This window comes from Chelonoidis abingdonii, chromosome 9, assembly GCF_003597395.2.
Source record: "Chelonoidis abingdonii isolate Lonesome George chromosome 9, CheloAbing_2.0, whole genome shotgun sequence".
NCBI classification, from domain to species: Eukaryota; Metazoa; Chordata; order Testudines; family Testudinidae; genus Chelonoidis; species Chelonoidis abingdonii.
In genome coordinates, this window is record NC_133777.1 from 15,694,409 (window position 1) to 15,717,229 (window position 22,821).

A 22,821-nucleotide genomic window follows, 5' to 3' on the forward strand; every position below is an offset into this window, starting at 1 on the left:
GTCTGACCTCCTGCACGTTGCAGGCCACAGAACCTCGCCCACTCCTGAAATATCCCCTAACCTCTGGCTCAGTTACTGAAGTCCTCAAATCATGGTTTAAAGATTTCAAGTTACAGAGAATTCACCATTTACACTAGTTTAAATCTGCAAGTTTAAACTAGTTCTATCTAAACTCTGTCTCCAATGAAAGCTAATTATCTATGGCATATTGTAGGTATTTAGGAGCTGAAGTGGGAATTGTCCCCTAACAGAAAGGAAGAGCATCTCCTTTAAGAAAAAAGAAAATAAAATAATATATGAGAAAAAGACAAAATACTACCAGAGAGAGTATAAGGAAAGAATATTTGTAATATAACTTCTTTATTACCAAATTGGAAGGAGTAACCAAGAAGAAAACTTAGTTGTATACAGTGAATCACAGGCTAAAAGTCATTTAGATTTTTTCAGGTTTTCTCCTCAAAACCTATGTTCACAAAACAGCAGGAACCCTAATTCTTCTAAATTGGAAGGCAAGTTATACAATTTGTTTTTTAAAACAGACTATGATCAATATACAGAAATCCAAGTATAAAAACAATGGCGTATTATAAAAGACAATTTAAGAATCCAGGCCCATGAAATTCCACTAACATTTTTGTTAGGAATCTTTTGATATATAAATATAGAAGACATTGATTGGAAACATGTTGATAGTAGCATGTACAATACAAGTAAATAGAACTGTTTCTCTGGCATGACTCAAAAAATGTAACCATAACTTAAGACTTCATTATCTCTCTGATTTCTTGAACTTTAACTTAAGTCCTCAGATTCCTCAACTACACATGCAATCACTAAATAATATTTAGCTCTTACACTGTGCTTTTCATCTGTAGATCTCAAATTACTTTACAAAGATGGATAAGTATCAGTTTCCCCACTTGTAAAATGGGAACAGAGGCTCAGAGCATTGCTGTGACTTCCTTCAAGGTCACACAGCACGTCACTGGCAGTGCTGGGAACTAGGTTTCCAGTCTGGTGCCATATTCATAATGCTAACTCCCCTCAAAATCCAGTAATATCTGTACACAACAGACATGCCTTTATGTCTTTAGCAATGGAGTATGCTCGGTAGAGTCCCCTGGAGATTGGCAGCATTCCTACAATTGCCATATGTATGGTAACTGAACTAGAAAAGGTTATGTATAGACTTTGTGTTAAGGCTGGGAGTGCTTTATGATATGTTTTATAGCCACCATAGATGACTGCTTTAATTTAATGGCTCAGATTGCATTTAGTCTAATAGTCCATTAAGTACAATTCTGCTTTTTCACATTTGAAATGTAATAATTCTACTATGTACAATTCAACACAAAATCTAGATCCTTCCTGTACAGATTAAATGTTATAAAGATTTAATGTATGGCTGTTATATGACTGTTCTGGATGGAGAAGGGAGTCCATGTCAGAATCTGTATAACTGCAATGCAAAGTGGAACCAGACAGATCAAGTAGAACATAGCATCATGAAGACCTAAAAACAAACTGGAAAAGAAGGTAAAAATGTCAGTTTTCCCAAGATGCAGTTTTCATCCCTTATAGTCAATTCTTAATAGATTAAAAAAATAGTTCTGACTATTCAGCACAGTCAATTTTAAAAGGAAGTAAATAGTAGGTTTACTTTAGAGGAAAAAAACCAAAAATAACCATATAGATTCTTGTGAGTAAGGAATAAAAATCCCCATGTTTTTTTTCCTGTATTTACCAAAAGTTCAATGTATAGATATTCATCTTGTTTGATTCTGATTAAACAACCTTTATTAAAAGTAGCATATAAATACAGACTGTGGATGAAGATAACCCAATGTTTTTGTATCCCCAGCATCACAGTGGGAGTATGGTTTCTCACTATTCAGAAACAAAGGCTATTGCCAAATACATTCAACTATATTTTCTGATTCCATGTACTGCTCCATCATTCCCTTAAACTTATTTATGCCCCCTGCTCCCCTAAAACAAGATAGTTTGTAGAAAATAAGCTATTAAGAATAAGCTGAGTAAGATAAATAGGATGCATATTAATATGCTGTAGACAAGCTAACAGACCCATTAAGTAATCTATTACACAGCTGTGGTAGGTTATATAAAATTAGTATAAAACAATATCACCTTACAGAGCAGGCAATCCTATTAAGTTTTGTATGATTAAACATTTTTTAAAGGGAGTGAATAAAAGAATGGGAGAAAGTGGAAAATACAACAATATGGACATATTGGTATTTTTAAAAGTTAAAAATCTGAGAAATTAATTATGTATAATGTACTTACGGCTGGTAAATGCGACGAACAGATCATGATTAATGCATGGAACTCAATGCATTTACCAAAATATTAAGATTAATTCAGTTTTATTTTTTGTAGGGAAAAATAAAGACTTAAACCATACATATATTACATGCTAAAGTTACACTGAGATTCTGGCTTATCCGACTTATCCTGGCATGTATAAGGGTATTTCCTAATCTAAATCTCCATTAAGGAGTAATGCATAAAGAAGCAGATCAACAACTATGTATTACAAATGATAATATACAATTAAAATAACTCTTTATGAACAGGTTGGTTTCTGACAGCTTGACACACATCTAGGCATTTGTCTAGCACCTGTGATAATTATCCACTGGCATTCAGTTAATTATTGGATTCTAATTAAGAAATATCAAGAAACTGAACTCAAGGTGAGACACTCTCTGAAAAAATTCTTCAGTCTCCAAGAAGATGAGTACGTTATTTTCTATTTTTCCTTAGCACTGTGAGATGAGACGGGAGACTAACAGAATGGTTGTGAAAGCTGAGTACTATGGGCCTCATCCATAGCTGATTGACGTCAATGGAAAAACTCCTATTGACTTCGCAGGGCTTTGGATCAAACCTTATGAGTCAATCAAAAAAAGGCCAAATCCAGGTCTCATTGACTTCAATGGAACCATTTGGTCCTAAATGTATAACACAATACAATCACCGTTTATTCCAAGTTAAACAGTTCTTTTAAATACATTGTGCACATTTTAATACCAAGTGAGAAAGAAAAGACACATACTTAAAAATTAAAATAGGTCTAAGGGAATTACTTAACTGCTTAGGCAATTGGTTACAGGAGATGGGACTTTTCACAGGTAGATCAGTGGTTCATATTCAGTATTTACTGTTTAAAGACCACAAGTTAGCATCTGATAGTTGTTTACTGGCCTGGGTTCAATGGTGCTTTCCATTTCCAAGTAAGCAAGTATATGCATCACAAAAAACACCACTATGTTTGGCATTAATTAGTCTTCTTGTTGGCAGTGCCAGCAAGGAATCCAAGAACTGAATTGGTAAACTATCTACCTATATAAAGTTCCTTCAGGAAGGGGCTGAGGCAAATTTGGCAAGGTGCTCTAGTGAAGCTACACTGCTTTTCCCTGCATGTTACCTTTCTGTATATTAACAGAGGACTGCGATTTTCAGTATTAAGAATGTCAACCTTTAACAAGCATTTTACCTTTTTCTAAAGAAAAGAAAAAGATTGTGCCAAGTCCTACCTTGCCTTTATACTGGTGAAATCCTGGTTTGGTTTAAATACAGTTGCATTAATTTAACAAAAATATATGGATTAATATTTTATTCTAAAACTCCACATTTACAGGAATTATGAAAAGTAAAATAGCTGTATTATACAGAAAAATGAACAAATATTAAATATAATTCTATTGAAGCATTGGGATAAATAAGAACAATGCTCAAATTACATCACAATGGTGGAGAAGAAAGCCTTCAAAATATTTATTTACATAATTATTATTTTGTGCATGCAGTACAAAGATGCATATATTCAAAGACACGCTCTTGCTAAAATATAGTTCCTCACTATAACCAGATTATTATTAACCCTGCTACTAGACCATGTGATGTTTCCAACTGTCAGATGCACTGACAGCTTATTTATTGTGCATCATCTATATATTGTGCATCTATTTATAAGCTGATAATTTGTTCTAAAGACAAGGAAATAACAATAATAAAGAGGACAACAAACTACTGCCAGTGTGTTTTCATAGTATGATTGACTGTAGTTTCAGCAGATCTCCAGGAGAGGGAGGTTCAAAACTATGTTTTTCTTATAGAGCAGAAAAAGGGATCTAATGTTATAGGGAAAACTGTTCAGGATAAACCAAAAGGAACAAAAAGTGATCCTCCAATACTGTAAATTACCAGCCTCACTGTCATTAGTAACAAAAAGACTTAAACAGGAGAGAATTCTTTGAGTGTGCATGTGTAAAAGTCATTTGTCTCCTGTCTGAATGACTAGCTCTTAAATTGATTTTAATTAGATTACATTAACACTAAACACCATTTGATGGCAGATAAAATGTTACTGCCAAAATCATCTTCCCCTCCCATTCTTGTCACCATATAGCTATCCTCCTTAAATCTCAGTGCTGGTTTCTCATCATCATCTTTTACATAAAATTTAAATTTCTCCTTTGCACTATCGAGACTCTGTACAACACCTTCACTGCCTACATTTCAGCCTTCATTTTCTCCAACTGCTACGCTCCTCCCAACCCACCCACCTTAAATAGCCTGTATGTACCTTCCCTTCCATTGCTATGCCTCTTCCATGCCACTCCTTGCAACTCCCTTCTTATCCTCATGTACAAAATGACTATACTTATAATTCAAATCCCTTCCTAAAACACACATCCACCAAGCCTGTCAATGAGAACAATACACTGTAGTCAGCAGTATGAATCCACATAAAAAAGGAATATTCACAGTCACTGATCTTCAAATATAGTGTGTGCTTTGAATGTTCTCTCTGTGTATTCAACTGGAAGCTCTTTGGGGCAGGGACTGTGTTTTCCTGTATGCTCTAACAATAGTCAATAAATAATAATTTGGGCCCAATTGTACAAATCCTTGCTGACGTGAACAATCCTTGTTCATACATGTAATTCAGTGGGTTCAGTATGATTCTTTGTATGAATAACAGTTTGAAAGATCAGACCCTAATACTGATTTCCTGTATGGAAACCTCCCTTAGCACTAAGTCAATATGTTTACTGTATCACAATATGGGAAATCTTACTTTAAAACTCATCTTAAAAGTTAAAATTCATAGGATTATGCCCTCAGGCATAAATTATGCAACACAAAGTTGCATATGGGATATTTTATTTCTTTAAAGGGACAGGTGATTTGAAATAGAGTTATTTAGGGAAAAAAGGTAAAAGGTGGTTTCAGGTATTATACCTGCTAATGGCTTATGGTTTTAAATTCACATTTTCTTTTTAAAATTTTCCTTTCCCCTGTTGCTGTCTGAAAGATTTACACAAATAAACAAATTTGACTATGTGTACAGTGGAAACAGTGAAAGTGACTATTTCCCAAGTGCTGTCAAATGCGTAAACAAACTGGAACAAATAAACAAGAATATTTTTTGCTAACCTTTTAGTAATAGTCACTGTAGATGTTACTTGTAACAACAGTAAGTAAAATACACCTTTATCTCAATATAACGCTGTCCTCGGAAGACAAAAAAAATCTTACCGTGTTATAGGTGAAAGCGCGTTATATAGAACTTGCTTTGATCCACTGGAGTGCACAGCGCTCCCGCCCCACCCCCCGGAGGACTGCTTTACCGTGTTATATCCAAATTCATGTTATATCGGGTTGCATTATATCAGGGTAGAGGTGTATATCAGAAAGTAGTGAGTGTTTTAGCTTGATTGTATGCCTATCAATGTTTTAAAAACAACAGGATATCAGTTACGTTTATTCCTGGATAAAAAATGTTCCTATTCTGCTACATAGTAAACATTCTGATTCTGAACCGTGAACAACAAGTGTTAAACTGAGATATTTCTATTATTAGAGATTGGATTGGTAGCACTGCCTACTATTAAAATTGCTTGAAACTTCCAATTACCTTTGGTTGTTTATCACTTTACTAAACTTTAACTGTTCAAGCTGAAATTGTACATGCCAGAGGTCTGCCTGAGTCAAATATATATATATTTGGCACAGGAAACCTTAATTCTGGCATTTCTTAACTACTGAATGACTTGACTCTGAAATCTTAATAGTGTTCTTTTAATGTACCTGGTGTGTGTAAGTACTACTAATGTTATAGCACCAGAGTACTAAGTGCTTTACAGATACGTAAAAAGAGACGCTCTCTACCCAAAATAATTTACATTTTAAGGCTCTTATCCTATGTATACTTAAGCATGGGCATAATTTTACCGATGTGAGTAGTACCACTAGAATCAATGCTACAACTCACGTAAGTAAAACTACACAAATACTTAAGCGTGCACAAGATTGGGGCCTGGGTAGGCAACATACAAATACAAGGACAGGAAAATGAGGTGACAATAAGCCACATGAAATATCAGCATGAATGAGCAGAGATGTTTAGTTCACTGAGGGATGGGCTAGGATTTATAGGAAGACGTGTGTTTTAATGAGGAACATAAAGCAAGAGGGTAAAGACACAGTAGAATGGGTTGGTTTGCTAATAATTTCCTTCATTCATTCCATGCCACCTTAGCATATATCAAAAAGAAACCAGAATTGTCTAAGTCAGTGGTTTCCAACCTTGGGTCCTTGGGTCCACAGACTATGTCTTATATATCCAAAGGGATCTGCACCTCTATTTAAAATGTTTGAAAACCATTGGTCTAAGTTAGACAAGTCAATGTTAAGGTTTTGTTGATCTGAAATAGGAACAAAAGTAACCACTGTAAGAAAACTAGTATATCAGGCAGTTTCATTATATAAGGGTGTGTCTATACTACCTGCCAGATTGGCAGGCAGTGATCAATCCAGTGGGGGTCGATTTATTGCATCTAGTCTAGATGCAATAAATTGACCCCTGAGTGCTCTCCTGTCGACTCCTGTACTCCACTGGCGCGAGAGGCGCAGGCGGAGTCGATGGGGGAGTGGCAGCAGTCGACTCACCATAGTAAAGACTCCGCGGTGAGTAGTTCTAAGTATATCAACTTCAGCTACGTTATTCACATAGCTGAAAATTGTGTAACTTAGATCAATTCCCCTCCCCCGCACACTAGTGTAGACCAGGTCTAAGAAGCAACTGTTAATCATTCCTGTTCTATTGGTCAGAATGATAACATACTAATGCTTCTATACTATCATTAAGTAACAAAATTTCATTAGCATAGTTTGGCTTTCTATTCTAAACTAATAATTTGCACTTTAGCAAATATTTTATGCATTTTTTTAAATAAACAATGTTAGAAATTTTAAGACATTTATGTAGAAGGCCTATAAGTTTCTGGAAAATGAAATTCTGGAAAATGAAATTCTATTCCAATGACTTGAACTCTATCCCTTTTCACTTTTCTAAGAGCTTGGAAAAGATTATGATTCAGTTTTCTTGCAATAGTACTTCAGACATGAATTTCCTTGAATCAAGATGATGAATATATTCATCCTCTTTGGTACGTACAATGCTCAGTGCAACCTATCCAATCCTCCACTCCAATATCATCCACTTTTTTTGATGCTATCAGCATTCCCTCTTCAAATCCTTTCACTGGCTCCCTATTGGTCTACTGTATCAAAATTAAGCTTCCTGTTCTTACAACTTTTTTTTTCAAATCTCCCCCCCACACACCCTTTTTGTTCCTGTAACCCTAAGTCAGGGGTGGGCAAACTTTTTGGCCCGAGGGCCACATCTGGGTATGGAAATTGTATGGTGGGCCATGAATGCTCACAAAATTGGGGTTGGGGTGCAGGCCCTGGCTGGGGGTGCAGGCTCTCAGGTGGGGCTGGTGGACGAGGGATTTGGGGTGTAAGAGGGTGCTCCAGGCTGGGAGTAAGGGGTTCAGAAGGCGGGCAGGGGATCAGGGCTAGGGCAGGGGATTGAGGTGCGGGGAGAGGTAAGGGCTCCGGCTGGAGGTCCTGGCTGTGGGATGGGGCTGGGGATGAGGGTTTAGGGTGTAGGAGAGTGCTCCAGACTGGGACCGAGGGGTTCAGAGGGTGGGAGGGGGAATCAGGTCTGGAGAGGGGGTTGGAACACCTGGGGGGAGGGCTGTGGTTGGGTGTGCAGGCTCTGGGGTGGAGCTAGGAATGAGGGTCTTGGGTGCAGGAGGGTGCTCTGGTCTGGAATTGAGGGGTTCAGAGGATGGGAGGGGGGATCAGGGCTGGGGCATGGAAGGGGCTCAGGGGTGCAGGCTCCGGGCAGCACTTACCTCAAGCAGCTTCCGGAAACAGCAGCATGTCTCCCCTCCAGCCCCTACGTGGAGGCGCAGCCAGGTGGCTCGGTGCGCTGCACTGCCCCTGCAGATCCCATTGGCTGCAGTTCCCGGCCAATGGAAGCTGCAGGGGTGGCGCTTGGGGCAGGAGCAGCATGTTGAGCCCCCTGGCTGTCCCTCCGAGTAGGAGGAACTGGAGGGGGGACATGCCACTGCTTCTGGGAGCCATGGCACAGGGGTGTGCATGTGGAGCAGTCCCTGACCCTGCTCCCTGGCTCCAGACCCTGCTCCCCAGACAAGCTCCAGACCCTGCTCCCCAGCAGGACCTTGAGGGCCGGACTAATTCAGCTGGCGGCCGTAGTTTGCTCACCTGTACCCTAAGTACTTTTCACTTTGCTGAAGCTGCTTTTCTGAATGTCCCCAACTTGTCCTCCTTCCAAACCTACCTCTATGCCTTTCTTCTAGAGTCCATTAGGTTCACAAAGAAGGTTCCAGAAACATTGGCCACATATCCACTCTCTTTTCCTTAAAGACCCTTCCCCAAGGAGGTTTTATCCTCTCTGTATTTTTAAAGAGTTTTCTTGAATTAAAGTAAAATTTTAGAAAGTAACTAAGATAAGGCCATTAAGATAAGAATGAAAACTGTACTCTAACCAAAAGTGATTTACCTAGTTGAGCCAAACCCCTCTTCCTCCTATAATTGTATTGTTTCTCTCAAACACAAAATAGATTAGTCACAGTCCTACTGTACTAAATATGTATAGTAACTATATTTATGAAATAAATACACTTCTGTGGTTTTGGTAAGTTATAGTCAAAGTTAGAACATCACAGGTTTGACTCTTTTTTAATTTTGCACAACAGAATGACAAAAATAACCATACACTGAAATGAGTTTTTCCACACACCCATGCACACCTACCATGCAGCAAGTTTTCCCATGTCCTGTCTTTTAAAAGTACATTTTTTCAGAATAAATATCTACTTGGACAACATTTTCATGTCATTGTAGATGAGGACCAACTGAAAATTTGTTGACACCAAGTTGCAACACATCTGATACAAGCTAACTGCATAATAATTTGTAATAGCTGTGTAACATTATTTCACTGGTTGAGACTTAAAACTTCACTTTTTAACTCACCTTGGATCAGGCTGAGAAAATTTATTATTCAGGTTCTCATATCCAAATTGATTTAGTATTGTAACCACAAGCATAGGAGCCAAAGACTGGGCAGGCTTAGTAAATAAAGCATTGGTACCAAAAACCATGGAGGAAAGTGGTGATCTGAAATATTCAAGACAAATATTAATCTATTTTACACAGTATATAAATATACATCACTTACAGCACTTATTGTGTTCATTATTTAAGAACTGTTCAGACTCAAATATTAACGGTCAGGATACAAACTGCATACTTACCGTCAACATTCTAGTCAGTGAATGGTTCAGATATCATACTGAAATGACTACATTCCAGTTAGATAAGTGCAGTAGTTTTTTTTTTTTTAATCTATAAACATACCTTTTATACTATCTTAGGTCCCCACAACTACCTTACTTGACCATAAATAAAATAATCAGGGATCTAAAAGAACAGTGCCACAGGGCCTAATCCAAAGCCTGCTGAAGTTAACTGAAAGATTCATATTGACTTCAATGGGCTTTGGATCAGGCCCATACTCTGGAGCCTCAAGAGTTGCAATTGCATAATATTAACAAGAGCAAAATAGGATAAACTTACATTTGTAAAAGACATGATTTGGTACTAGAAACTAATTTAGTCAATTGTTCTTCTTGTATTAAGTGTTCTTCAAACAAAGCAATCTGATTGTTATTCAGAATAATTTCAAGTCTTGTATATGGACTGGGCAGTCCTACCAAGAATATTTTTAAATTCTAAGTTACACCACTGCACTTTCCAGGTACATTGAATTTTCTTTAGTAACACTTATGAGATGTGGTCTACGTAGACACTGACCCCAGTCCTGCAAGGATTTATACCCAGGTTCAATTTTATGTGTTGGAATAGTCCCACTGAAGCTAATGGAACTATTCACAGGTATAAAGTAATATATGTGCTTAGTCTTTGCAGAACTGTGGCCTTAGAGGGAGCCTGATTTCCTTTATCCCCCTCAAATAGCACTGAAACCAGAAACCCCACTGGTATAAAAATCGGTATATTTGTAAAAGCAACAGGAAGTTAGCTGCACATGGATATAAATCCAAAAGGTACATGAATCACAGTAGAGTATATCACAGCAAGTTTTATTTAAAAAACTGAATGGCAGCTACGACAACTTTGAATGTTGCTTGTTAAGTGGTATAGTTCAAACTTTCAAATACCTTCTCCGTATTAGAAAGACCCTATCCTGCCAACTCTTAAGCCTCTGAATAATAATGGGCAGGGGAGTATTTCTACTGAAGTCAACAGGACTAAACATGTGAATGTTTGTAGGACTGGGCTCTTATAAATATAATAGAGTTCACAATGGAAGTGATCTGGTGTGTTGTTTAAATTCATTCCTTTGTTAAAAGCAGCAAAGAGTCCTGTGGCACCTTATAGACTAACAGACGTATCAAAGCATGAGCTTTTGTGGGTGAATACCCACTTCGTCGGATGCATGTAGTGGAAATTTCCAGGGGCAGGTATATATATGCAAGCAAGAAGCAGGCTAGAGATAACGAGGTTAGTTCAATCAGGCAGGATGAGGCCCTCTTCTAGCAGCTGAAGTGTGAAAACCAAGAGAGGAGAAACTGGTTTTGTAGTTGGCAAGCCATTCACAGTATTTGTTTAATCCTGAGCTGATGGTGTCAATCCTAATCCTGCAGACATTTATGCATGTCCTTACCTTTACTTATGTGTGTAAATTAACCCCTTAATGTAAGTGTTTGCAGGACTGAAGCCAAAGAATGCCACAATATTTTCTGCATTTATTTGGACATAATCTAGGAAAAAGTTATTAAATAACTGATAACATTTCAAAAGATTTAAAGCAATGTACAGTAATAATGAATTCCCATTGACTTCTCATATTAAAAGTAAATATAAAGTGAAACTTCTTAAAAATAGTTGTAATTTAAAATAAAACAAAACTTTTTTTTACTGAATTAAGAATCCTTTTAGATTAATATGTTCAGAGTGTTTAGTGTATGAAAATTTAACTTTGATATAGAGAATTTGATGACACTAGCTACAGAACATTTTCTGAGCAGTAGTAAGATCAACATACCTCCGTTTGTGTTTTATTAAGTCTGCATCAACAATATCTGCCAAGGGCAGATTAAACAAACTGAATGACGCTTGAACAATTACCCTATAGAAAGACAAAATATTTCAAAACATTGATAGAGATTAAACATACTTTTCTCAATAAGAAAAAACTGTAATGGATGGTTTAGTGTTTGTGTGTGTATTTCCCTCTCTTTCTCACACACACTCTCTCTCATTTCAAATTAAAAAATGTCTGTTAGGTTTATTTAAAGATCAGTTCTTTAAATAAATATTAGAGCTATTATTTTAGTCAGGAATTAGAAATCCGTATAGAAACCTAAAACTTTCTCAACTCTTTCTGGAATTTCAAGATAGTAGCTTGGCATTGAAGTGAAAGATGACAGATACTTATTGCGGTTATTAATATCAACTTAAACTGACTTGAATGGAGAAAAGGAACATCGCAGAAGAAAAAACTAAAATTCTCCTCTAGAAATCTGAAAAAGGACATGCAGAGGACTGGAAGGGAAAGATAGGAAACAAACTTAAAATAAGTGACACAATTAGAATGATAAAGGTAAAAAAATACATTTAACACGTGACCAATAAATGAAACGATAAACAGGATGATAGATTTGCATGTATTGCTAAGTTTTGGAAAAATTAGGTTCAAATTACAAAAGTCCTTTTTGGGCTAGCAGCTAATACTTAAATAACCTTCATACATCTTGAGAGATTTTTTTCTAAGGAAACCAGAATACTTGAAATGAGGAAAATATATTACTGGATAATGTAACTCAGTTGTCACATAGGTCTTAGTTATAATAGTCCATGACTGAAATCTGGGGAGAGGGAGGAAGAGGTGAAGAAAGAGAAAGAAAATATATGCAAAGAGGACAGACGAGGTAGGAAGGGAAGACCATGAAATTACTACCATACTACTTTAATTGAGAAGGCTGTTTTTAAAAATGTTTAATGAAGCATTTCCTTTTGAGCATTTTCCACACCTCACGGATCTACCTGATCTGTGAAATAAACTCAAGGCTTCATGCTCTAGCAGTACCAAAGAAAACAAGTTTAATGTTGTTTAGCCAACAGTCACGTGAATTGCCAGCATTTTCATGGGGTGGAGGGATCTAAAATCTTTTATTTTTTCAATTTAAAATAGAAGGGAAAGGGAAGAGTCTGAATCTAAATAACAGAAACTCTACTAGCTACTGTGTAAACCAAAATAAGGTTTAGAACTGAATTTCTCTTTCACTCTGCTAGTACTCAGTCCCAGGCCAAGGGCGGTTGAGAAGGAACTGAGGGTAGTTCGTCCATGCAGTGCTAGATAGCCTCGAGGCAAGGCACAAGACAGGGAGAGCACATGTGTGGGCCAAACAGACACTGCTGCTTAAAATCTCCGATCTGAGGCACAGGGACTCAGATATACCTACAGTAGGAATACAGATAGGGACACTACTTGAAGAGGTGGTGGGAAACTGCTGTCTGGGTAAATGGGAAAGTCTGTAGTCAAATGCAGACTCCATTGACAATGTTAAAACTGATGTGGCTGGAGACAAACATTGCAAACTCTAATTATTGTATTTATTAGATTGTTAATTTTTAAAAGAAAATAAAAAGCAGTAACTAAAAGCTCAAACACTGTTAAACAAGAGTTGCCATTTTAACTGCAGCTCCTTTTCAGACCCATGAAACAAAACAAAAAAAGAAGAGCAAAGCTTATAGTAGGAAATTCTTCAAGCTACTAAAAGGGCATGACAAAAAGTATAAAAACAAAGTGACCTAACAGACTCCTTTCACAAGGCGTAGCAAGCTGTTAATTTCTGGTTTTAAATAGGATCCTTGAAAGTATATATTTACTTACATGTTTGTTGTGAGATAAATAGCCAGAACGTAGTAGTGTTCTGGTCCTAGAACAAACATGACAGCTGCAGCTATTCCTTCTAAGTAAAAGGAAAACAAGATGATCCTGTAATAACCAAACTTCTTCAGCAAAGTCTGACAGAGAAGAACAAGGCACTGAAAAGACAATAGATACATATTAAGTATATACTTAATACAGTACTTCAGCACTTCTTTCAAGAAAACAGAGTTTTGGATGCTATAAATGTTTTACTCCTACACTACTTCTACTGATTAGCAAACATGAATATTTTCTGCAAGGGGAAATCTGAATCAGTAACATTTTCAAATGCGCTCACAAATTAAGAACATAGGAACTCCATAAACAGAATAGATGATAGGACCAGTGGGATGGTCCTATCTCTGACTGTTTTAAAACAGATGCTTCAGAGAAGAACGCTCTCCCTTCACCCAGAATCAGTCTGTGCACTACTCTATATTGGGGTAAATATTGCTTCCCACTTCAGACAGCAATCAGCTCATACCCTAGAGCATAATGTCTGATATCCCTTATCCAATTTATTTTGCAGTGTGTTCATAGTGAACAAATTGGGTGGTTTACTTTTAAAGCTATAATTTTTCATTAACATCATAATGGCTCTGATATCAATGGACATATATGGTAAACTTCTACTATCACTATTACTCAGTGTCACTTTTGTAGTTGATAAAACAGTTTCACTGAAATCCTATCGTAACAGATTACCAGTTTTGCTTCTATTGTAGAAAAAGGTATTGGGAAAGGTAGATGCTGAATGCACAGTACTCGTAGTTCCATTTCAAGTTTCCAGATTTCAAAATCCAACAGTCTATACGAAGTCCTAGCAACAATAAAATTTCAGCTTTTTGGATGTGTCACATCCAGTAATTCACTCTTGACTTCATATGCTAATGAAAAGAATTAAGAGACCCAATTCACAACCTGGAAAAGCTAATTTAATAAAAGGTCCTTTTTCTACAGAACACTGATGTTTTAGTCATAGACTGTGCTAACTTTTAAATCTAAAGCAAGTTTTAGTTTGAAAATGTTGAGCAAAAGAGCTATGTGAATCTAAAGAAGAGAATCAAATCCATAAATTCAGCATTGAAAATTATATTTTAATATTTTCAGATTAGGGCACTAGAAATCCACACACGCATTATGTCACAAAAGTCTGAATTAATTAAAACACTTTAAAAATAAAAACCATTTGAAGAATGTTTCACCATGAAGCACACAGAAATAATTTATACCAAAACTGACCATTAGATGTTGAGCCCCTAAGTAACCTGAATAGTACCAGCAAAGAAAGACACTACTGCTACATGCCAAAACCCTTTAAAAGCTTGGGGAGTCCCCTATGTCCTGAGGTAAGAAACTGAAACTCAGGGGTGAAAATCAAGCACAGATACCACCTTAAAGGGAAAGTCTATCACTATTAAAAAGCAAACCCAGTACACCTGGATTCCATTCTTTCATACATTAGCAAAACTGTCAACCAAATTCTAGAAGCAAAATCTTTATTACTAGTGACATAAAAGGTAGAAAGAACATTTGGCTTATGTTGTCCTCCTTGCTTTTGAGAAATAATTGTTTGTTTTCTGAACACTCAAAACAAATAATTCAATTAAATATCTTAAACTATATATATTTTTGTTACAATAGGAAGTTAGAAAATAAAAACAACAGATTGAGGCACCATCAGAATTTCAGTCTTAAAATATGATTTCATAATCTCTATTATGATCTAACATATAAACAAAGCAATAGTGTTTTAAGATTCAGATTTAATATTGAAAATGCACTAAAAAGCTGCAGTGATAACAAGCTTTAAAGCACAAAAATTAAACTCTTCCTTTCTCTTCCCTCTCTTACTTTCCATTTTCAAATGAGATACATTTTGAATGTTCATGGTGCCTTTTATTTTTCTAATGTAATGACACACTATCTATGTACCCAGGTATACAGTTTGCATCGCTGTCAGATTTGAGCGCCTTCCATGAGTTACAAGAGGACAATGCTCTCTTTCCTTCAATATTAATTAGCCACCAAGATTAATGATTTCAAACTCAATAAGCATTTAACAAAAGGAAGGAACTCCCCTTGCACTTTCCTTCCCATGTTTAATTACTGTAAACAGCATCAATTCTCATTATTAGCTACAGAATGGGTTGAAGATACAGCACAAGGAAACAAAAGGCAAACACATTTTTGAATGCTCCACACATGAATAGGATAATTTTTTTAAAAGATTGTGGCAAATATTATGAGGTAATTCATAATTACTGCTTAAAAAAACGGAGAACCATACAGAGTAATGAGCAGGTTAAGTAGGGAATTGACACAAGTGGCTGTTATACAAAGAAGTGCAAATCTGACTGGAACTAGATGTTAAAAAAATTATCTATTATCTGACACTTTGTGAAAATATATTCATATTTAGAAATAGTAACAGATGTGTAATACGTGCTATTTTAATCAACTGGATCTCATTTCATTATAATTAAGAAAAATCAACACACCCTGGGAGCTTCAAGCTCTAGTGTTGCGTAAACTTTACTGGGGTCTTTCAATAAAGCTCTCAATTTCCAGAGAAATATTGACTCAGTTGATGCTTTAAGCTTCAACTTTTAAGTCCTTTGATTGCAACACCATGGCATGTTCAGGATATGTGTCCTATCCTACACACCAACTGCCATCCCTTAATAGAAACCGTGATCTAGCTTTGTACTGGCCAGACAAGCATAATCCACAAAGCAGCTTTCTTTTATGTAGGCTGGGTGCTTTACAGTAAGTGAACTTCAGGACACTGCTGTTGGAGAATTTTGTTATATCTTGAATTCGAAGGGACAAAACCAAGAAAAATAAAGTCACAGCAAACTTTACACAGTTCAGTGGCCTTCTAGACAACGAATCTTTGGGAAGCAGGGATAAATGTGTTTTCTGAAAGATTGTTCATTTCAGATTCTCATGTTGATTTTATCCGCAGTGATTGGTATATATTGAGAGTAAAGTTATTGAGGCTGTCCTAATTTCTGTTAGATATATTCCTATAGAAGTTTATTACCTAGGTATTTTCTTGAGTTATAAAAGAGACCTGTAAAATCTCTGGCAGGGTCAGGGAGTTTTAATGGTAGATATTTATAAGTTCTGCACCAAAGAAAATATATTAGTTGTATTTCATTGCTGTATGTCAGCAGAAGCTTAAACTATAACAAATTCCTATCTGAGGATTAAATTAGTACTTTCCCCATGTCTCCTTTTATATTTTATTAATGTATTTATTAAAAAGAACACAAGCTGTTCACATTAAGAATGAATGGCCTGATTTTCAGAAGTGCTAGGCACCCAAAACACCCATATATAATCTACTGCAGATGCTCACTATTTGAGAAAAATCAAACCATAAACATTTAAAGTAAACTAATGGAAAGTTTTTGAAGATAAGCTTTATACAAGTTTTTAGGGGGGGCATGAGTAGGAGGATTTTATTGATTTATCTAAAAACAAGCACACTTGTCTCCTCTGTGGGGCATCTTTTTGCATATTTTTTCTCTCACTCCTCTCCCACTGCTGTCCTAATCTTTCCCTTCACATCTAACCCTTTGGGTCCTCTTTCCCTTCCAGTGCAAACCATATTTGATTCTCTTGGGATGGGATCTTGCTCACCTTCTACATGCAGATGATGAATGAATGACAAAAATCAATTAGAAGGTGTTACTCCCTCAAATGCAGGTGAGTTGACAGACCTTGCTTTGTTAGGTCATCGAGCCCCTTCAATTCCCATGATGATGCAGTGTTCATTTGGGTGGGGGGTGAAGGGGATAGGGGCGTTATATCTAACATTTATTTTCCAGTGTTCTGTCCCATCTAGTTTTCAATGTCTGAAAGCAATGGGGATTCGCTCACCATCCGGACACATTAAAATAAGAAAAATTAACATCAAGTTCTTCAATACATTTCACTTTTAGGATATTTTTTCCCGATATTGAGCTTATTTTCCTTCTCTTATTGTAAGTTGTTAAGCCCCTGAAACACAAAAACATTTATTTTCCATTCTTGTTGACTGTTCTTTTATCTGCCTACCCTCCCTCTCTCTGCCATTCTATGCTGCCTGTTTGGCTAGACTACACAGACGAGACTAAAGTTCTTTTTATAATGTTGGTGCACAAGATTTGTTCCTCAGATTTATAAAAGCTTTCTGCCAGATACAGCATTTTCTCCAAGCAGTGTAAACAGATACTTTAAGTACTGAGAACTAGAACAAAAGTAAACTGCATTTTCCTTTTAAACAAAAGATTAAAAGCATTGTTGCATACCTGAGGACAAATAAAGCCAGCCCCATACATGATGCTTCTTATAAAAGAGGAAAGGACATCCTTAGGGATGAGATTATCTGCAAAGATCATCATGAAATTGTTGCAGAAGGCTAGGTGAAAGACTTGAAAGAAGTTCATGGTCACAAAAAGTAGAAAGTTTTTCTGCGTCATTATCTGTTTGGTCAATGAAATTACAGAGGACCAGGAGAGAGCTTTATCATTATTTTCTAAACTAGTGTTCTCCACAGGAGTTTCTCTCTGTTCATACTGACTTGTGCTATATATGCCAGTGTAACACATACAAGCAGTTGCTAGTACTGCAACCAAAACAGTAAAGATTTGAAAATAGGCAAAATTTTCCATATTATCTGATATTAGTCCACAAAAAAGAATGCTGGTTGATCCAACTAATGTTGCCACTTGGTTATATTTAATAAGCTGAAGTCTACTTTCATGTCTAGTTGAAATCTCTGCAAAGAGCGCACATTGTGCTAGCAACACAAATGTAAGCAACCCATCAAAAGCACATAAAGCAACAATAAGGTGAAGACCATTAAGCCAGTCACCTTCCTCATAATGTTTCCAAGGAAACCAGGGAAGCAGAAAAGCTAAACCATACAATGGTGCTCCATATAAAATTGAAAATTGACGTCTTGAGCAGCAGGGGACTTTGGAGTTGTCTTGAATATACCCAAAGAGAGGGTCATTAATGGCATTCCAGATCATAAAAACTACCTGAGAAGAAAAATACAGAATTTCTCATTAGTGATATTTTTCTTTAGGATTCTTCAAGACATAACATACATACATACGTAGATAACATCTGGAATAACAGAAGTGCTGACCTATATGATGGAAAGGTTAAATATATTTTGTATGTTGTATACTCTCACACAAACATTATGTATATGTGTATGTAAAGTCATCTGAATTAAACTATTTCTAAATCTCTGCTAACAGAGGATATTGATGCACAAACAATGAAGTACACCATGTCATATTTGTTTAATGCACAATTCTACTTGGAAAACAAGAGAGGAAAGCTTGCCAAATGGAAATGGACCAAGGCCAGATTTTTAAAGGTATTTAGGTGCTTTAAGATGCAGATTGGCACCTAGGAGGATTTTCAAAAGTGGATGTTAGGCACTTAGGTGCATATGAAAATCCCTCTAAATGCCTACTCGCATTGTTCGGTGCCTATATACCTTTAAAAGTCTGGCCTTAAAGCCCCAGTCCTCCAAAGACTTACACAAATGGCCCTTCATCTTGTAAACACTTGTGCATATAAGTAACTTTGAGAACATGAGCAGACCCTTCTAATTCATTGGGACTACATACATGCATAAGGTTGCTCACATAAGTAAGGGTTTTCAGGATCATGGCGATGTTTAACTTTAAGCACTAATAGCATTCCTGGACTGCTATTACAGTTTAACACGTGTTTAAACCTTTGCTGAACAGAGACATAACACTGGTAAAGAAAAACTTTATTTTAAACATTATCAGAGTAACAAACATACTTCCAACAATGGAATTTTTTTGAAACCTAAAAACTATTAACAAACTTTGAATATACCTATAATTTAAGGATCAAATATTTAATTCTATTTGCAGTATGTCAATAACTGATTCATCATGAAGCAGAATTATTTCATTGTTATGATACAAACACCATAGACAACAATATGAAAAACCACATTCCAATGTACTATACCTGTGCTTGATGAAATGCTACTTCTGAAATCTTGTATTGATTTAAGAAAAGCTTAACATAGTAGAAATTAAAGATACTGTTCATCATTCCAGCACCTAGTGTGGTCATGGAATATGCCAGGGCATTAGGATGAATTCCTAAAACAAACTTCATTTTCCAAATTGTGAATGCCTCTTCTTCTTCTAATTATGAAAAAGGAAAAATACTTATAATTAGTTATTGATTGACTAAGTACAATTGATATTTATAATCCTTGCTATTAGAGGACTGAATTCCATGTTACAGTGTGCCACATTTTAGTTTTACTACTTCGTAAAATGAAAAACAATTGGAGATTTGCCTATGTTAGGACTGCAAGAATGGATTCCTAGAGTACATGTTGGTCAACGTTATCATTCAGTCTCTTTCCAACTTTTAAAACGTACAACAAAATGTCTATAAAATTGAGTCAATAAGCTACAGTATTAAGAGATCAAGGACGTTTCTTAATTTAGTATGAGTACATAAAATATGGTATATATGTATCAAAGAATACATTTGTCATTTGTCAAAAATTTTATATCATGACCCCAGTCTTGCACTGTAATCACTAGTGCAAACCCATACTCTGGTACAGTGCTAGTAAATCAGACTTTTTTAAAGTCTTTTTTTCTCGTTTTCCCCCAAAATGTACCTGTACATTTTATATTAATCTATACAATTAGATTTGACACAAGGTCTGCAATTGCTTACCCCAAAAAATTAGACAAAGGGGTCCTCAGTTTCAGAAAGTGTGTGAACCTTATTATTTCCCTCATAAATTCTTTCTGCAGAAACCAAACTCAACTCTAGGGCCATACCTAACAGCAATCTGGAATAGTTATTCAAACCACTGGCTGAACTTAGTCCAGTGCATTGCATAATGAACTGGCCAATATATCTAGGGCTCCATATCAAGGTTGGAATCATATTCCCTCTCGCAAGAAGTGCGCCTCTCCAACTGTGCAATGCTGTAAATATGTATGATGATTCCCTTCTACCTTCTATTCCCCTGGTCAGCCTATATCTATACTAAATCATGAGATTTGACTTTGTAATAATCAGGAAGAGGAAACCAGGTAGGTTTAAGTTCCAAATTCCTAATGGCTACTAATCTACTGATACTTGTGAGCTAGAGGATCGACAGAGCAAAACAGACTGTTATTTAAAAAGGTAACAGATGGGTCCCACCAGATTTAGCTGACCACCTTCCCACTCAAATAGACTTATAGATTTCAAGGTCAGAAGGGACCATCATGATCATCTAGTGTGTTCTCCTGCACATTGCAGGACACAGAACCTCACCAACTCCAGAAATCAGGGCTTTGGAGCAGAGCCCGGAGCTGCAGCGCAGACCAGTAGGTTTTTCCCCAGAGCCAGAGCGGAGCAATTCAAAAATTTGATTGCTCCAAATCCCTGCCTGAAATAGACCCCTAATCTCTGGCTGAGCTACTACAGTCCTCAAATCATGATTTAAAGACTTAAAGTTACAGAGAATTAAACCATTTACATTAGTTTAAACCTGCAAGTGATCCATGTCCCATGCTGCAAAAGAAGGCAAAAAAATCCCAGCCAATCTGACATGGGGAAAAATTCCTTTCTGATCCCAAACATGGCAATCAGTTAGACCCTGAGCATGTGGGCAAGACCCACCAGGCAGATACCTGGGAAAGAATTTGCTGTACCAACTCAGAGTCCTCCCCATCTACTGTCTCATCTCCAGCAGTTGCAGATTTTTGCTACTGGCAGTTGCTGATGGGCCACGTGCCCTCATAGTCAGTCCCATCATATAATCCCCTCCATAAACGTATCAAGCTCAGTCTTGAAACCAGTTAGGTTTTTTACCCCCACTACTCCCTTTGGAAGGCTGTTCCAGAACTTCACTCCTCTGATGTTTTTTTGTCTAATTTCAAGCCTAACCTTGCTGATAGCCAGTTTATAGCCATTTGTTCTTGTGTTCACATTGACACTTAGTTTGAATTACCAGAGAGGGAGAGGAGTTTTTATCCCTCTGATGTATTTAGACAGAGCAATCATACTGCATATTACTTGCTTCTCTCCAAGAAGCAATGACCAGGAGTAAAAGAAAACTAGTACACAGGTAGAGAGACGAAAATGGATTCCAAATTATAATAATAAGCCCTGTCCAAACTGTGCTAGCTGACAGATACCATGCTCTGCTGCAGGGGTTCCCAAACTGTACTCTATTGAGCACTTGTTAGCGGTCCTCTGAAGTGGCTGGTCACATCTATTTTACATCTTTTAAACCACATTAAAATGTAGCTACAAATACATTATACTTTCTAACGCTGAGAGTAAGCACTTTCTGTATCTGATAGAGATATAACTGCAAATGCAAGGGAAAGAGGTCTGCACGATTTTGAATAGGAGGGAAGGTGAATACATGAAACACAATCCACTTTTACAAAAAAATCAGAGAACCCAAATTCTAATGGTTGCCAACCATTGCTCCTTTTTATCACTACAGAACTGCACTTGATAACCAGAAGACAGAAGGGTCTAGTGGACAGTTCACTGGACTAGAAACTTGGAGACCTTTGTTCTCTGTAGAGTTGGGCAAGTCATGTTCCTTTCTCCAACAGTCCCACCCTTCCCCCTCTGTAAAGTGGGATTATGATCACCCTTCTTTGTAAATATTAAAGGTCTATGGGTGAAAAGTACTACATAATTTCTAGGTATTATTATGGATAATTATTTTCAAACATGGTAGCAGCTGCTACCATGCTTCAGTGTGGCCAGAGATTCCTCACCAAACAACAGCACCATGGGAAGTTTACAATAAAAAGACGTTGTTGGCATCTATGAGCTGCAGAATACAATTCTGTTTGAAAGCATTTGAACAGAACCAAGCACTCATCCCTAAGGACCCCAGGATGCTTTATGGACCATACATACACACAGAGATCACTTCAGGGACCACTTAACAGCATGCACCTATGAGGCCCCTAGACTCACCTAGTCCTATCCCTCTGTGCTTCACCACCATTCCCACCCTCATAGTTCCCTCATCCAATCACACATCTATAGCACCCCATCCCTCTGTACCTCACCACCATTCCCACCCCCGCCCCCAGCTCCCATGGGTGCTGGAACAATTTGTATAATGAGGGGTGCTGAGAGACATTGAACCAAACTGTAAACCCTGGATATAATGGAAACCACTTCAAGTCAGAGGGTGCTACAGCACCCCCACACCCTTAGTTCCAGCACCTATGACAGCTTCCCCATCCAATCACCCCCACGGGTCCCTCAACCCCCACTTCCCCTCAGCTCCCCCTTATCCACCCCGGGAAGCCCGAGAACCCAGTCCCCGGGAATTAACCCGCCAGAGCCTTATCCACTGCGCCCACCCATAGCAAGCACTAACCGACTCGTTGTCTCCGCCCTCCGGCCGGAGGCTGCGCAGC

At 37.2% G+C, this 22,821-nt stretch overlaps 1 protein-coding gene across 2 annotated transcripts; it reads right to left on the reverse strand.

The window, feature by feature from the left end:
- Positions 1–341: 341 nt before the first annotated feature.
- On the reverse strand, positions 342–22,812 carry LOC116837584 (transmembrane protein 180-like). Of its 2 annotated transcripts, none has more exons than XM_032802135.1 (7): positions 22,782–22,812; positions 19,376–19,557; positions 17,662–18,396; positions 13,325–13,479; positions 11,474–11,557; positions 9,382–9,525; positions 342–1,524 (listed from the first exon to the last, which is right to left on the reverse strand). In XM_032802135.1, the coding sequence occupies exons 2-7, from the start codon at positions 19,526–19,528 to the stop codon at positions 1,395–1,397; spliced, it is 1,401 nt and encodes a 466-aa protein (XP_032658026.1). In that variant the 5' UTR covers positions 19,529–19,557; positions 22,782–22,812; the 3' UTR covers positions 342–1,394. The 2 variants fall into 2 exon arrangements, with proteins under 2 accessions (XP_032658026.1, XP_032658025.1); XM_032802134.2 differs by lacking the exon at positions 22,782–22,812 and adding an exon at positions 20,108–21,865.
- Between the last annotated feature and the right edge of the window lie 9 nt (positions 22,813–22,821).